The 14,141-nt window shown below is 42.4% G+C and overlaps 2 protein-coding genes across 2 annotated transcripts; one reads left to right on the top strand and one right to left on the bottom strand.

Moving 5' to 3' along the window:
• Window positions 1–163: 163 nt before the first annotated feature.
• eif3c (eukaryotic translation initiation factor 3, subunit C) lies at window positions 164–9,200 on the top strand. The gene is made up of 23 exons (XM_070927151.1): window positions 164–285; window positions 1,270–1,387; window positions 1,474–1,539; window positions 1,643–1,832; window positions 2,017–2,142; window positions 2,310–2,361; window positions 2,802–2,926; window positions 3,062–3,186; window positions 3,660–3,810; window positions 4,067–4,170; window positions 4,479–4,620; window positions 4,890–5,015; window positions 5,205–5,298; window positions 5,456–5,643; window positions 5,874–6,098; window positions 6,180–6,371; window positions 6,795–6,966; window positions 7,056–7,215; window positions 7,411–7,476; window positions 7,725–7,812; window positions 7,990–8,155; window positions 8,352–8,393; window positions 8,722–9,200. The coding sequence occupies exons 2-23, from the start codon at window positions 1,290–1,292 to the stop codon at window positions 8,859–8,861; spliced, it is 2,838 nt and encodes a 945-aa protein (XP_070783252.1). The 5' UTR covers window positions 164–285; window positions 1,270–1,289; the 3' UTR covers window positions 8,862–9,200.
• An 855-nt stretch (window positions 9,201–10,055) lies between these two features.
• On the bottom strand, window positions 10,056–13,861 carry prodh2 (proline dehydrogenase 2). Its single transcript, XM_070927474.1, has 10 exons — window positions 13,631–13,861; window positions 13,334–13,524; window positions 12,576–12,702; window positions 12,063–12,134; window positions 11,844–11,924; window positions 11,509–11,652; window positions 11,219–11,385; window positions 10,894–11,004; window positions 10,605–10,693; window positions 10,056–10,231 (listed from the first exon to the last, which is right to left on the bottom strand). Exons 1-10 carry the CDS (start codon window positions 13,859–13,861, stop codon window positions 10,056–10,058), a joined length of 1,389 nt encoding a protein of 462 aa, XP_070783575.1.
• Window positions 13,862–14,141: the final 280 nt, after the last annotated feature.

Below are 14,141 nucleotides of genomic sequence, written 5' to 3'. Positions count from 1 at the left end.
TGGACCCCCATAACAGATGAATGGTTTTACTTTGGGTGAACTTACACTTCCACCCGCTGGGTGGCAACATAACATGACCCGTGAGCCTCTAGCCATTGTGCGTATGTAGATCTGCTGTAGACCATCCCTATGTTTTGTCGATCTACGACTTACTTCCTTTCCTGACGCAAGTACCCGGCAAGGCTATCGCACGCCTTTATTTGTGGCCGCTGTACAGCAAAACTGGATTTTACAAACATTCAAAGTGGACAGACACACCACAGTATAACTTTCACACGGACGTAGGTGAGTCTGCCTTAACATTTAATCAAACAAAGTGCGTTTATTTATTAGCGAAGTACACTTGCCGGCTACACATGCGACGAGGCCCGGTGCTCCCTCTCGGTTGGTGCTAGTGTTAGCTTAGCGCCACGTTAGTGTTCGTGTTGTATTATCAGATATAAATCAGCGTTAGCTTGCTAACTGAAAGGCCGCGGTGTGTTTATATTATGTTTATTTTGTTAATATATTTTGTGTAAGACTTGTAGCTGCAACTACAATTTGGTGTTCAGCTTTATTGGCTACTTGTAACCCATCTGTCAAAGCTAGATAGCGTTAGGTAACGCTAAGGGAAGGTTGTCGTTGCATAGCACGTACAGACGCAGGTTGCTAACTTTACCAGCGTCTGTACGCAGCCCCATTGGCTTCTGTGGAAAATTGAGTCAGTCACTGTAATGCTACATATTATGCTAAATGAGCCTTTTAAACAATATTCGCGTTAGCTTTGAAAGTCTTCAAAAGGTGCATTACCGTCGTATATTGAGGCAACCCAAGCAAGCACCAGTTTCTTACTGGCTTGTTGTTGCATAGTGACAGTATAGCTAACGTTGGCTAGCCAAATAATGGCAAACGTTAGCTTGACATAAACACCGTAAATGTTGACATAAACACCGTAAATGTTGTTTGTGCCCCGTTATGTGTATCGTAACCTTACCACCAACAAACAGTATTGTGATCATCTCTACAGTCCTACTCCATTAACCATCTTTCCACTTGTGTGTATGCAGTGCTATGTGATGTTACAGCTTTATTAAACGGCAGTAACTGTAATGGAAGTTTAAACCCACCTGCTCAATTGGAAGCATCATTTAATTGAGCCATAACGTCTTGATTCAACTTCATTTTTATCCGATTAATAGGAAGTTAAACTGTTTCTACAACATTAAATGTTCAGGTTTCATATGGCACAAATACTGAAAGATCTAATAACATGTAATTTTGTCTTTACAGATTGACAGCTTCGTTCAGCAATGTCTCGTTTCTTTGCCACCGGATCTGACAGCGAGTCAGAGGAGTCCTCATCCGCTGATGAGATCACCCCTAAAGCCCCCGGGACAAATTTCAAGCAGTCAGTGAAATTTACAATAAATCCTATCATCAGGACTCAAATTCCACTTTTTGTAGTAATCTAACACATCCATCTTTTTTTCACAGGTCTTTGCTTCTTAGTGATGATGAGGAGGACACTAAGAGAGTGGTGCGCAGTGCCAAAGACAAAAGGTTGGTGTGGCTTCCTTTTTTTCTTTTTAAACAGCATATCTTAAAAACTGTACAGATTGTCTTGTCAGTTTTAGTTTTGAATGCTTTCATTCTTCAATCTTAGGTTTGAGGAGTTGACCAACCTCATCAAGACTATCCGCAATGCTATGAAGATTCGTGACATGGCCAAATGTCTGGAGGAGTTTGAGCAGTTATGTCGAGCCTTCCTCAAAAGCAAGAATATAGTGGACAAAGAGGGTGTTCCCCCTTTCTATATCCGTCTTCTGGCTGACTTAGAAGACTACCTGAACCAGGTCAGTAGTTCAGAGTTAAACTGCAACTCTAAAAATACAAACTGTGTAATTTACAAACGTGTTTTTTTGCTTTGCCTGCAGCAAAAGAGTATATTAACCTTGGTTAATGCTGTCTGATGTGCTTAATGTGCCAGTTCCCACTTTTCCAGTTGAATAGAAATAATTAACATTATTTTCTTTCCAGCTTTGGGAGGACAAAGAGGGCAAGAAGAAGATGAACAAAAACAACGCAAAAGCCCTCAGTACACTCCGTCAGAAGATCCGCAAGTACAACAGAGATTACGAAACGGAAATAGCTGCATACAAGGAGGTAAATTAGGAAACTTTCTCTCAGAGGTCCTATGCTTGAAAACATACAAAAAAGTAGCTGGTTAAGAGATATTAACTACGCTTCTGGATTGCAGTCAGTGGTTGGAGGCTGTTTGTGTAACATGAATCTCAAATAAAATCTCAAATTGTCTTCTGTCTCTCTGTTAGAACCCACAGGAGTCTGCAGATGAAGAAGAGGAGAAGGAGCCAGGGGATTCTGGTGAGTGTGCTGTTGAATGTTTTTATGTTAAATCACAAGAAATCTATAAAATGTATAAGAAAATAAACTGCAAAGTGTTCATTCTAACATCTGAGTAGGCAAGTGAAATATGTTTGCATACAGGAAAAGTTTGGTGCCTTTCAGGGTCCTGTAGCACACATACATCATTGCATAAACTACAAAAACATAATCATATACGGACTGTATGTCACCCTACTTGTTTTCAGTGCTATTTGTGTAAAAATGGGTACAGTTTTGTGAATCGAGATCATACTTGATCACAAACAGGAGTAGAACTCAATTTGAACATTGTCACCTATAGGTCTTTATTCACCTTCAAAGAAAAATGTTAACATTATTTGCCACATAGCAGCTTTTCATTCTGTGCTAAACTCTGTTGCAAACATCTCTAAAATTGATCCTGATTTTTGCTCCACAAGGCTCGTCTTCTGACAGCGACGCAGAGGAAGGCGATGAAGGAGTGTCAGCCAAGTCCTTCTTAAAGAAAAAGCCTGAGCCTTCCTCAGAGGCCAGCAAGTTCCTCAAGTCTGCCAAGGGATCCGGGGTAAGAGGCCAGCGTGCCATATAGGAATGCACTACAGAGGGAACGACTAGAAACCTGCTACAAAAGACCAAACTCATGAGTTAATGTGTGGGGAAAACCTGAGCTAATGTACTGAGGTTTTTCTCCCTCTGACAGGATGAGTCCTCTTCTAGTGATGATGATGATGAAGACTGGGGCTCAGACACCGTGGACAGTGGCAGTGAGAGCTCGGATGACGGGGAGGGAAAGAGCTCTTCCCTGGCCTTGGTCTTCCTCAAGAAGTGAGTCTCCCTCTCCACATCTTTTGTTTTGGGTTGATGACAGAAAATATTTGTGAATTTAAAAAATACAAACAAAATGTGACAAAGCAACACATAGCAAAACGTCATGGATACTTTTCATGGATTTCCTTTGTAAAATATGTAGTGCTGAGTATTGATTAATTTTCTGACAAGTTGCATCTTCTCCATTGTGCAGATGAGCTTTCTTTGCCTTTTTTCTTGCCTTTGCCCATTGTAAACTGAATACGCTGGACTATTGACTGTCCGACAAAATAAGAAGTCTTTTGGACACTGGTGGTGATCATCAGAATTTTTCACACTATCATTTACTGACCAAACAATGTAATGGATAGATTAACTAATAGTGAGGGTCAGCCCTACCAGCAAGTAAGTCAAAGAGGGTCAAGCAGTTGCTTTCCCTCTCACAGTATCATGTATACTCACCACCACACACACACTGTGTCTGTTTTCAGAACGGACCCTGATAAGTCGGGCGAAAAGAAGCTCGGGAAGAAGAAGAAGCCCAAGAAGAAAGAGCGGCTGGAGGAGGAGGCTGAGGAGGAGGGAGGAGAGGAGGTTGAGGGAGGCTGGGAGAAAGTGAAGGGAGGTGCCCCTATGGTCAAGGTAAGGAAGAGATGGTAATAATTTACTGCTACAAGATAGAATAGATGGTACACTCAGCCATATTTGTCTTTGCCACAATGCCATGTAATGTATTTTAGCACAGTGTCACCAGAAAGTAGCTTTTTTGTCTCAAGGCAGATATGTTCAGTCAAAGTAATGAGCATCATGATAAACCATCACAGACATTTGTATAGGCAGCTTGTAATAAACAGAAATTATGTCAAAATTTATGTTATGTTGTTATTCAATCTATCAGGAAAAGCCCAAGATGTTTGCCAAAGGCACAGAGATCAACACAGCGGTGGTGGTGAAGAAGCTGAACGAGATCCTGCAAGCCAGAGGCAAAAAGGGCACAGACAGGTAACACCGCATCATACACTGAAGCACCATTTAATAGAAAAGATTATGTCCAAAAACAAGTTGCATAGAGAAACATTTAATGGCAAATTAACTTCTGAGTAGGAACCTCTTATTTACCCTCACACATCTGTAATTTCGTCCTTTTCTAAGTGTTGTAAAGTGCAAGTAATGATGTTGAAAAGGCTTTGCACTTGTAACACTTCTAATGATGTTAGTTAATGCTGAAATTATTATAATATATAGAATGTAAATATTGTAATTAAATTTCTCAGATCTAATCCCCACACCTTTTTTTCTCCCTTTGACAGAGCTGCTCAGATTGAACTGTTCCATGCTCTGGCAGCCATCGCTGCCGAGAATAATTTGGGCCAAGGTATCCTGGTCAAGATTAAGTTCAACATCATCGCCTCCCTGTATGACTACAACCCCAATTTGGCGGCCTTCATGAAGGTTGGAGCCACTGCTTTTCGAAATGTTTTTATTAAATTCAGGGTTTGTACCTGGGAAAAGTTTACAAAATGAATCTCAAGGATTTGTAGAAAACAAAATAAAGACCCAATATACATATTTATATATTGATATAATAGACCCATTGAAATTCCTTCTATTATTTGATGTTAATAATGATTCAGAAGCAGCAGAAATTTAAATGCTTAAATGCAGCAAAATATGTTAAACTGGACTCTGATCATAACCGTTGTGACTTTGATTCCCTTTAGCCCGATATGTGGAAGAAATGCCTGGAGTGTATAGACGAGCTACTGGACATCCTCTTTGAACACAACAACATCTTCATCGGGGAGAACATCGCAGAGGACAGTGAGAATCTGGCCATCTCAGAGCAGGTATCCCATCTTCTCTTCTGTTTTTGTTGTCTGCAATGTTTTAATTTATGGAAGCATCATCATTTGTATGTCTTTATCTCACATGGAAATTGTTTGTTAAGTTAAGTTGTGGTTGTGTCTTAAAAGCCCAGCTAGTGCATGAGCATTGCAATGAAAATAAATATTTATTGCTTTATTTGTGTTTGTCAGCCATTCAGGGTGCGTGGATGCATCTTAACGCTGGTAGAGAGGATGGATGAAGAGTTTACCAAGATCATGCAGAACACTGATCCCCACTCGCAAGGTGAGGTATACCAGAAACCAGACTCTTTAGTTGTGAGTATTTAATTTTAGATGTGAAAGTAAATTGTAGCTTATTTGAAAAAGATGTTGTCGCAAGAATTCCTGAAGTGCGTTCCTTTACTAGTAGCTCATTGCTTTCTTCTCCGCTCATCCTTCAGAATATGTCGACAATCTGAAAGACGAGGGCCGGGTTTGTGGCATCATTGACCGGCTGCTTAACTACATGGAGAACAAGGGCAGCACAGAGGAGATTTGCCGCATCTACCTACGCAGAATCATGCACACCTACTACAAGTTTGACTACAAGGCCCACCGGCGCAGCCTGGGCCTCCAGGGAGAGTCCAAGGTGAGAAAAGCACAGGAGTGGTACAGCCCATGTGAGAGAGAGGGAGAAAGACAAATCACTATATTAGTAAGAAAGAGAAGTGAGTTTCTTTTCCTGACAGACATCAACAGATCTTCACTATGACAATGGCTAAATAGTATAGGTTATAAAGTGGAAGCATATCCGGATTTGTGTTTGTGTGTGTCTTGCAATGTGACATGCTGAGTCGTGTTTCTCTTTCTGCTGTGTAGTCCGAACAGGACCAGGAGGAGAGCGAGGGGGAGGACAGTGCTGTGATCATGGACCGTCTCTGCAAGTTCATCTATGCCAAGGATCGCACCGACCGTATCCGTACCTGCGCCATCCTCTGCCACATCTACCACCACGCTCTGCATTCACGGTGGTACCAGGCCCGCGACCTGATGCTGATGAGCCACCTGCAAGACAACATCCAGCACGCTGACCCGCCCGTTCAGGTAGGCAGAGAGAAACAAAGCTACACAAGAGAACAATGAACCCTAAACGAACACTAAGTCCCAATTCTCTCTCTTGTCTAGATCCTGTACAACAGAACCATGGTCCAACTTGGCATTTGTGCATTCAGACAGGGCATGATTAAAGATGCCCACAATGCCCTGTTGGACATCCAGTCCTCTGGCCGTGCCAAGGAGCTCCTGGGTCAGGGTTTGCTCATGAGGAACATGCAGGAGAGGAACGCAGAGCAGGAGAAGATTGAAAAGAGAAGACAAGTAAGTTAAATGCCACCACTGCTTTGGTTTATAACCAAATACCTTTTGCTTATTACCAAATACTAGCATGCTAACATGTTAAGTAGGTATTTTTTACCATGTTCACAATCATAATGAGAACATGGCAAACATACCTGCTTAACATCAGCATGTTAGCATTGTCACTGTGACCACGTTAAGCAGACTTTGAGCATATAGCTGGAAGCACCACAGTGCAGCTCTCATAGAGAAACTAGCGTGGCAGTAGACTCTTAGTGTGTTCACCAGACTCACTGGTTATCACCTTCTGTGATAATGTACATGTTGGTAAAGCTGTCACATGTTGCAGCCTAATATGTTAGCTAAGTGTTGTCTTCCAAACATTGGGAATATTTAAAGAACAAACCTGTTGACATCATAACATTGCTTTGAACTACCTCACAGGTGCCATTCCACATGCACATCAACCTGGAGCTGCTGGAGTGTGTGTACCTGGTGTCAGCCATGCTGCTTGAAATCCCGTACATGGCCGCCCATGAGTTTGATGCTCGCCGCAGGATGATCAGCAAGCAGTTCCATCACCAGCTCAGGGTGGGAGAGAGACAGCCGCTGCTGGGTACGCAACTTGTCACCGAACAAGTCTTTACACCAGGATGTTTAATCCATAGAGAAACCAGAGAGGATAACTTTCCGTTTGTCCTCCAGGACCCCCAGAGAGCATGAGGGAGCATGTGGTGGCAGCCAGCAAGGCCATGAAGATGGGAGACTGGCGTACCTGCCACTCATTCATCATCAATGAGAAGATGAACAGTAAGGTCTGGGACCTGTTCCCTGAGACGCAGCGAGTACGCGAGATGCTTGTCAGGTTAGCATGACGTTATCATCCATCAAAACTTAGTGTGCGTTATATCAGTTCATATGACGGTGAACATTCATTATTTCAGATCATGCCATGATTTAGTCCTGACAATTAAATCATTATTTGCAAATATAAATTCATTTTGCTGCCCTTTGTAATTTCATTTTTATTAATGATTCCTGATTGTTTCCTTTTTTATAGGAAGATCCAAGAGGAGTCACTGAGGACTTACCTGTTCACATACAGCAGTGTGTACGACTCAATCAGGTAAGCACAAGATGCAACACTTTTAACAGTGCTAGCATCAGTCACTACTAAAGCAATTTGTGTAGACCAGTGTGCTTTGAGTTGAAGCCTCAATTTGAATCCACTTAGCTCACCAGAAATAGCTCCGATCTCAGGTGTTGTTCCACCTACAAGTGTTAATGCAAACCACAAAGATCAAGTGAAGCTTAAACTCAATTTTATCTCTTAACTGGAGTAAAATTATGTTAAAATGTTTGTCTGTCCTCCAGCATGCAGACACTATCTGAGATGTTTGAGTTGGAGATACCCACAGTTCACAGCATCATCAGCAAGATGATCATCAATGAAGAACTGATGGTAAGTTTCATGGCTTCTCTGTTCTGTTGGAGTGAATTTAATCAGTGCAGACGCAACAAAATGTCCCCAATGGGATTTCCACTGCATCTTTACATGTACACATTTTGTTTTCATTGGTGTGATTATCATTCTTGTCCGTTAAAGTGTTTAAAATGTTTTCTGTCCTCTTCCCAACAGGCATCACTTGACCAGCCCACACAAACCGTGGTGATGCACCGCACAGAGCCCACCTCCCTGCAGAACATGGCCCTGCAGCTGGCTGAGAAACTGGGCAGTTTGGTGGAGAATAACGAGCGCGTCTTTGACCTCAAACAGGGTGTCTATGGAGGCTACTTCAACAGAGGTGAGTTTAGACAACACGCTTCACGGTATGCCATATATGCCATATACAGTATGTTTGCATGATGTTCACATCCACCCTGTTTGTCAATGACTGTAAATCACACTAAAGGCTATGAATGCTTTCTTTTAAAATTCCTGTAACGGTTCAATAGTGCTTTCTTAGAAACAATGATAACTTGTTGTTCTTTGCATTACAGATCAGAAAGGTGGATACCAACAGAAGCAGTCCTACCAGAGAGGTATGTAAAGCCTCACTGAATTTGCACTTTGGATATAAAGAAAATGTCTGACCACATGGTGACCTTCCCAAGCCAGCATGCCTCTGATCTTCTGCAGAGGCTGTTTATTCATTGCTCCTTTTAGCTATGTCACTGACTGAGTTTGTTTGCATTTAATCAGTAACTAACTTGTAATGCATTAAAATGTCAGGTAAGGAGAAGGGTTGTGTTATACAACCACGACAGAAATCAAAAGTATTCGTAGTTGTTTTTGCTCTTCATCATCTGATTGAATGCTGCCGTGTGGATACTCGTAGATAATTGTGTTTTCCTCTTTGCACGTTCACAGATCAGAAAGGTGGTTACCAGCAGAAACAGGGGGGCTACCAGGGAGGCTACCAGGGAGGTTACCAGGGGGGCTACCAGGGGGGCTACCAGGGGGGCTATCAACGAGGCGGCTACAGAAATCAAAACCAAAGAGACTACTAAGCTTGCGTTGTGTGGATTTCTCGCCCCCAGATCTAGTCTTCATTCCATAACAACACCAACAACCTGGGTTTCTGTGCTCCTTCATGTGACTTAAAACTGCTTTCTGCTGATCCTGAAACAGCTGACAGAACAAGCCCTTCTCACTGCAACTGCATCGTGTGGTATTTCAGTACAGCCAGCTTCTTTGGATAAACGTGAAGAGTTTTGAAGGTTTTTATTGCTGATAGAAAATTGAATAATAGAGGCTTTGCAGTGTGGCTGGCTTGTGGCAGTGCAGTCGGGTGACAGATTAAGTATTGTTGACTTATACTTATCAAATAAACAATAATGCTAACGGTGTGTTTTGTGTATTCTTTCGTATAGTTTTTGTTTAGTTCAGTTTTTAAAAAAATATAAATGTAATACAGGCAAATAAAACCAAAGCTTAAAACAAAACAGATAATGTAACATTTTCCCTCTTGTTTGATGAATACCAGTAAAAAAAACAGTTCAAACTACTGCCACTAAAGGTGAGACTCCAGCAAAGACTAACCAGTAAACAGTGTGTCATATACTCTGGTTAAGAATTAGTTGTTGCTTCAGAGCAAAGTCAACACTGAACCTTTTCAAAACTGTCAAAGCAAGCTTTTGTTGTTCGGCAGGCGATTCTCAGGACATGGTTAACTGATCAAGGAACATCCCTCTGACTTCAGTTTAACTATATTTTAAGTGGTTTGGCCAGAAGCTCGCAGGTCCCTGCGTCCAAGTGTTGCTTCTCAAGACCAGCAGGCAAAAATGAAATTTACTATTTCATACATGTATTACTATAAAACAAAGATATTGACAGTTTGTAGTGAACAGCAGCTATATTACCTGTGTTTGAAATGCATATTTCCTTACACTTCTTGCAATCATTGTTCCGTTTATCATACACAGATCAAAACTACTTCTGCAAGTTTCAGGCTTAGTTTACATTCATTTCCACATTTCATTAGTATACAGATGTTTATGGCTTTCATATGAGCTATCTGGGTAATCCAAACTTAATATCTCCAGAGAAATCTACATGGATTTGAACTTTCGTTTTGTTCAATTGGCCAACAGTGTTCCCATGTGGCTTCCTTATTCTACACCATTTCCTGATTGGGAATCTTAATACGAGTGTGTGAGTTTACTCCGTCACACCAAGGCCTTATTTCTGTTTCCTCTGTGCTGTTAGTGGCCTCCCCTCAGACTCAGTCTCCGGTAGAACTCGTGCCTCAGCAGGTCCCTCTCTTTGCGGATTCCCTGCAACACAGTGCGATTCTCCTGAGCTCGACGCACCAGGTAGGGAAGGGTGTCCTCCACTGAGCCGTACGGCACTGACTTGTATACAGCATAACCCTCTTTAGCTTGAGCGAAGAGGAGAGAGACATGGAGAGATGCCATTATGACATGAAAGGCAAAAAGTAGAAGACTGCACACAAATAAACTCAAAAGGCAAAAGATACTGTAGGTAAGGGAAAATGTTGCAGTGCTCCATCAGTAAACACACTCATCTTCACCAGTCCAGGCCAGAATTATTTTTGGAAAAATGAAGGCAATTAAGAGAAATGCAGTGCTTTCCTTCAGTACAGCTCCATGGTACTGTCAGAAGGCTGGTGTATTTTAGCAGTTTAAATGAGATTGGGTGGCCATGTGTCATGTCGAGCTGTTCTTGAATAAAACACAGGACATCTTGCAGAAAATGTAAATGTATAGAATGCCAGCTGAGGCAAAACTCACCCAGTGTGAGGGAGACGTGATCACACATGCCCAGCAGCTGGCCAAAACACACTGAGCCTCCATCTTTGTCTATCCCCAACTCTTCAATCCTGATAATGATCCACACAGTAGCTGCATCATGCATCATCGCATTGCACTTGTATAATGGCATTGTCATCACAGGATGGACAGTTGAAAGAAAAAGAATCAAAATCTCAGCTGAGCCATTATTCCATACATTCTTCTTCCTGACGCCTATGTTGCCCACAATGTGACTTTCACATGGGATTTTCACTTTTCGTGGCCTCACCGTTCGGCGGCTCGTCTCACTGACTCCTCGTTGTGAGAGGCGACTATGATCCTGTAGCGCTCAGGTCTCTGGGATATGACTTCCAGCATCACGTCCAGTGAGCTGTTATAGCTGCACAGACACAAGTGAACATATGTTGGGAGTCAAAGTCACGGTCAGATATGATCTGTGTGTTTTCAAGAAGTTTCTATGTGCAACAACCATCATCCCATCACAAAACGAATGCACTTGAGTTGATTCTGATCCAGACTAAATGGTTTTTATCATAAATCCAGGTGCATCTGTAAAATTGACCAAACACAGTTGACCCAGGCCTCCCATCCACCTGTCATTGGTGTCCTCCCAGCACTGGTGGATGGGGTCCAGACGACCCTCTTTCTCTGCCAGCTTCCTCTCTTTGTCCATGTAGGCTCCTCGCACCAGCTTGACTCCCAGACAGAAACCCTCATCCTTGGACAGACGCAGAGCTTCTAACAGGAGAGACCTGGACTCCTGAAAGACACATTTGATAATGTAAGAAAATACTTACTTAGTCTTATTAACTACAGTCTTCAGCGCAGTTAAAAGAAATGTTCATACATTTGTTTCAATGAAATGATAATTAAAGATATTTGCCTTCAGGTAACACTGATATGTGTTCCAAATCCAGGCGCCATCTTTGTTAAACTTCTTCATCATGGCCATGGTGACAAGAGAGAGGGCGGGGTTCATGTAGGTGTACTCTGCATCGACCAGGACTCTGACTTTGTTTACACTTGCCTAAAAAAACACAATCAATCTTTATAGCAAATGTGTAACTGGACTTATTAGCATTACTGCATTAAAACTAAACATAGTGAAGTTTTCAACTGTTTAAAATGCAAAGTAGTGATTCAGAATTCCAAAACAATATCACTTTAATGCAGTTTTCCCATGTTATATAAATATCCCATGGTCCTTCACATCTGTACCTCTGCTATTTTGTTGAGTCTCTGCAGGCCACAGAGGAGATGGGCAACTTCACTTTCATCTAAACCAGGGAAGCTGATTGGCTGCAAGAGGCAAAGGTCAGAGGTCATTAAACATTTCATTTAACAGAATCACCCTCACCAACACTGTAAATGTATATATGAACTGGGGAAAGGAGGACATCTCACGAACTGGGTTATTTCGGCGTACTGGGGACGTACCTCTCCATCCATAGCTCTGACAAGGAGGTTCACGTCGTACGGTTGTTGAGCGATCAGGGTTGTGAGTTTCACCTTGATGAAAGCAGTACAGACACATCAGTGAGTGGGAAATGTATGGGGAAGGGGGGCTACGAACAGCTGTGGACACATCAAACACTAAAATGTGTACTCTTATCTTTTTTTCCCACGTATTTGAGCTACATTCAGCCACTGTTTGTCTCCGGTCCACCACACAGTGTGTCAGGGTTCTCATAAGACCGAAAAAATGGAAATTGGAAAATTCACAAATGTTTTTCCTTGTAACCAAAATGCTCAGAAAATGATTATCCTTATTATTATATCCTGGTAAATCTAATGCTAAAGGTTCCCCTCTGTTGAAGAACGAGCATTTGAAAGTTCATTAAAAATGTCTTTCTTCACATTTTATGCGTGATGACATCTAATTTACAGTAATGTAAAGCCATTTCCTGAAAACATTACGACTGGTCACTGCGATGGAAAGCGTTGCCTTACACACAGCTCCGGGCTGAGCAGGGCCGTGATCTTCAGCTGCATCATCGGGTCTTTGCTCCAGGCGTTGCTGTGGGACATTCGCACACATTCCAACATGGCCTCCATGTTGTCGTCATATCTCTTCTCTCTGGTGGTGACGAAAAGCAACATAAGGCTTTAATGTACGTCATTTTTCAACAGCAGTGTAGAGATGTGTGTTTCCAGCAGAAGTGAGGTGCAATATGTCAAACTGGGGGAGAGGTCTTTTAACTTTCAGCCTCATGTGCTTTACTTAAGATACAGAGCCAGACATCACATCATACATTGGCTGCTTTGTGGTATCTTTGCATCATTAATCAGCATTGGTGTAACATGCTCAATTCAATCCCTTTAAATATAATCTCCCAAATTTATTAGGCAATATGTGATAATTGTACACCCAGTTTAGTGCCTATCTTTATTTCCAAACCACAAACAAGGTGTGATAAATCCACATTAATGTAAGCTAATTCTCTTTGAGCAAAATAATCAGCTTCCAGTTACAACGTCCAGTTATATTTGTGAAATGTCGATTTTTTGCTTTTTCGGTTTTGTCCAATTTTGTGATATTGTTCATTTGTTTTGTGAAATGTCATTGTGCATTCACCTGTTATTTGAATGCAAGTAAAAGTCAAGATCAGACTTAAATGAAACAAATATTCATTCCTCCCCTTCATTTAAAACTGATCCACCTGATGAAAAGGATCCGGGCATACTGAGTTATTAGAAATATGTCATACCCTGTGCTTTCTCCCAGATCCTCCTCAATGGGTACCGCCAGCATGGGCCTCAGTCCCAGCAAGCTCATCTTCTCCATGGACTGAGAGATCTCATTCTCATTCTCCCCGGCCACAAACTGGGCATAGACGGTGGGCCGCAGCAGCAAGGAAAACCCCCTCCTCCCCAGGAGGGTGCGGGCCACCGACATCAGCTGAAGAGAAGTAGAGGAGAAGGAGGTGAAGCAGACAACAAAGGTGTGTCAAAGATTGACAAAGAAAAGAATAAGCTCTCTCTGCCAGTGCCTCACTCAGTCTTACCTTCCCACAGTTGTTCACCAGCACAGGGAAGGAGCAGAGGCGGAAGATGCCCAGAGCACGAAGCAGCTCACCGAAACTCTTCACCCTGAAGGCGCTGGGATCCTCGAAGGCCAGAGTCGCTGAGTGAACGTCAGGCTGCTTGACCACCACAGTCCTGGAGGCTGCAGTACCCAGCAGCCTCAGCGACAAGAGGTGAGGGAGCGAGGGACGCAAACGAGAGCACATCGTCATCCCGGGAAAAGTGTGTGTGCCTGTTTGTGATTTGTAGAAATATTCCTTTGTTGTAGTTTTGAAGTGTGTGCCGTCTGCTCGCTGAGGAAGCTGTATCTGACATGTATGTGACAAGAAAGAAGTCAGTAGAAACACCTGACGTGCAGAAATACAATGATCCAGAGTGTCAGAGAGACATTATCAGAGCCTGAGTGGTCAGCTCAGGAGGAAGTGATGTCCTCTCATGTCAGAACCTGTTGGAAGAGGAGAAGAGAAGCATAGCAGCAGTGTTTGCGTCAAT

This window comes from Enoplosus armatus, chromosome 20 (genome assembly GCF_043641665.1).
Source record: "Enoplosus armatus isolate fEnoArm2 chromosome 20, fEnoArm2.hap1, whole genome shotgun sequence".
Lineage (NCBI taxonomy): Eukaryota > Metazoa > Chordata > Actinopteri > Centrarchiformes > Enoplosidae > Enoplosus > Enoplosus armatus.
The sequence above is the reverse complement of the archived record's forward strand: the minus strand, read 5'-3'. Positions and strand labels throughout refer to the sequence as shown.

What these genes read in the sequence shown, in the direction of transcription:
- eif3c (XM_070927151.1), top strand. Translation starts at nt 1,290, where the DNA reads ATGTCTCGTTTCTTTGCCACCGGATCTGACAGCGAGTCAGAGGAGTCC. An exon ending in GCCTTGGTCTTCCTCAAGAA is followed by an intron (nt 3,187 to 3,659) that starts GTGAGTCTCCCT and finishes GTCTGTTTTCAG; the next exon opens with AACGGACCCTGATAAGTCGG. An exon ending in GAGGTGCCCCTATGGTCAAG is followed by an intron (nt 3,811 to 4,066) that starts GTAAGGAAGAGA and finishes TCAATCTATCAG; the next exon opens with GAAAAGCCCAAGATGTTTGC.
- prodh2 (XM_070927474.1), bottom strand. Translation starts at nt 13,861, where the DNA reads ATGACGATGTGCTCTCGTTTGCGTCCCTCGCTCCCTCACCTCTTGTCG. An exon ending in TGGTGAACAACTGTGGGAAG is followed by an intron (nt 13,525 to 13,630) that starts GTAAGACTGAGT and finishes ACTTCTCTTCAG; the next exon opens with CTGATGTCGGTGGCCCGCAC. An exon ending in TCACGTCTCCCTCACACTGG is followed by an intron (nt 10,232 to 10,604) that starts GTGAGTTTTGCC and finishes TCTTCGCTCAAG; the next exon opens with CTAAAGAGGGTTATGCTGTA.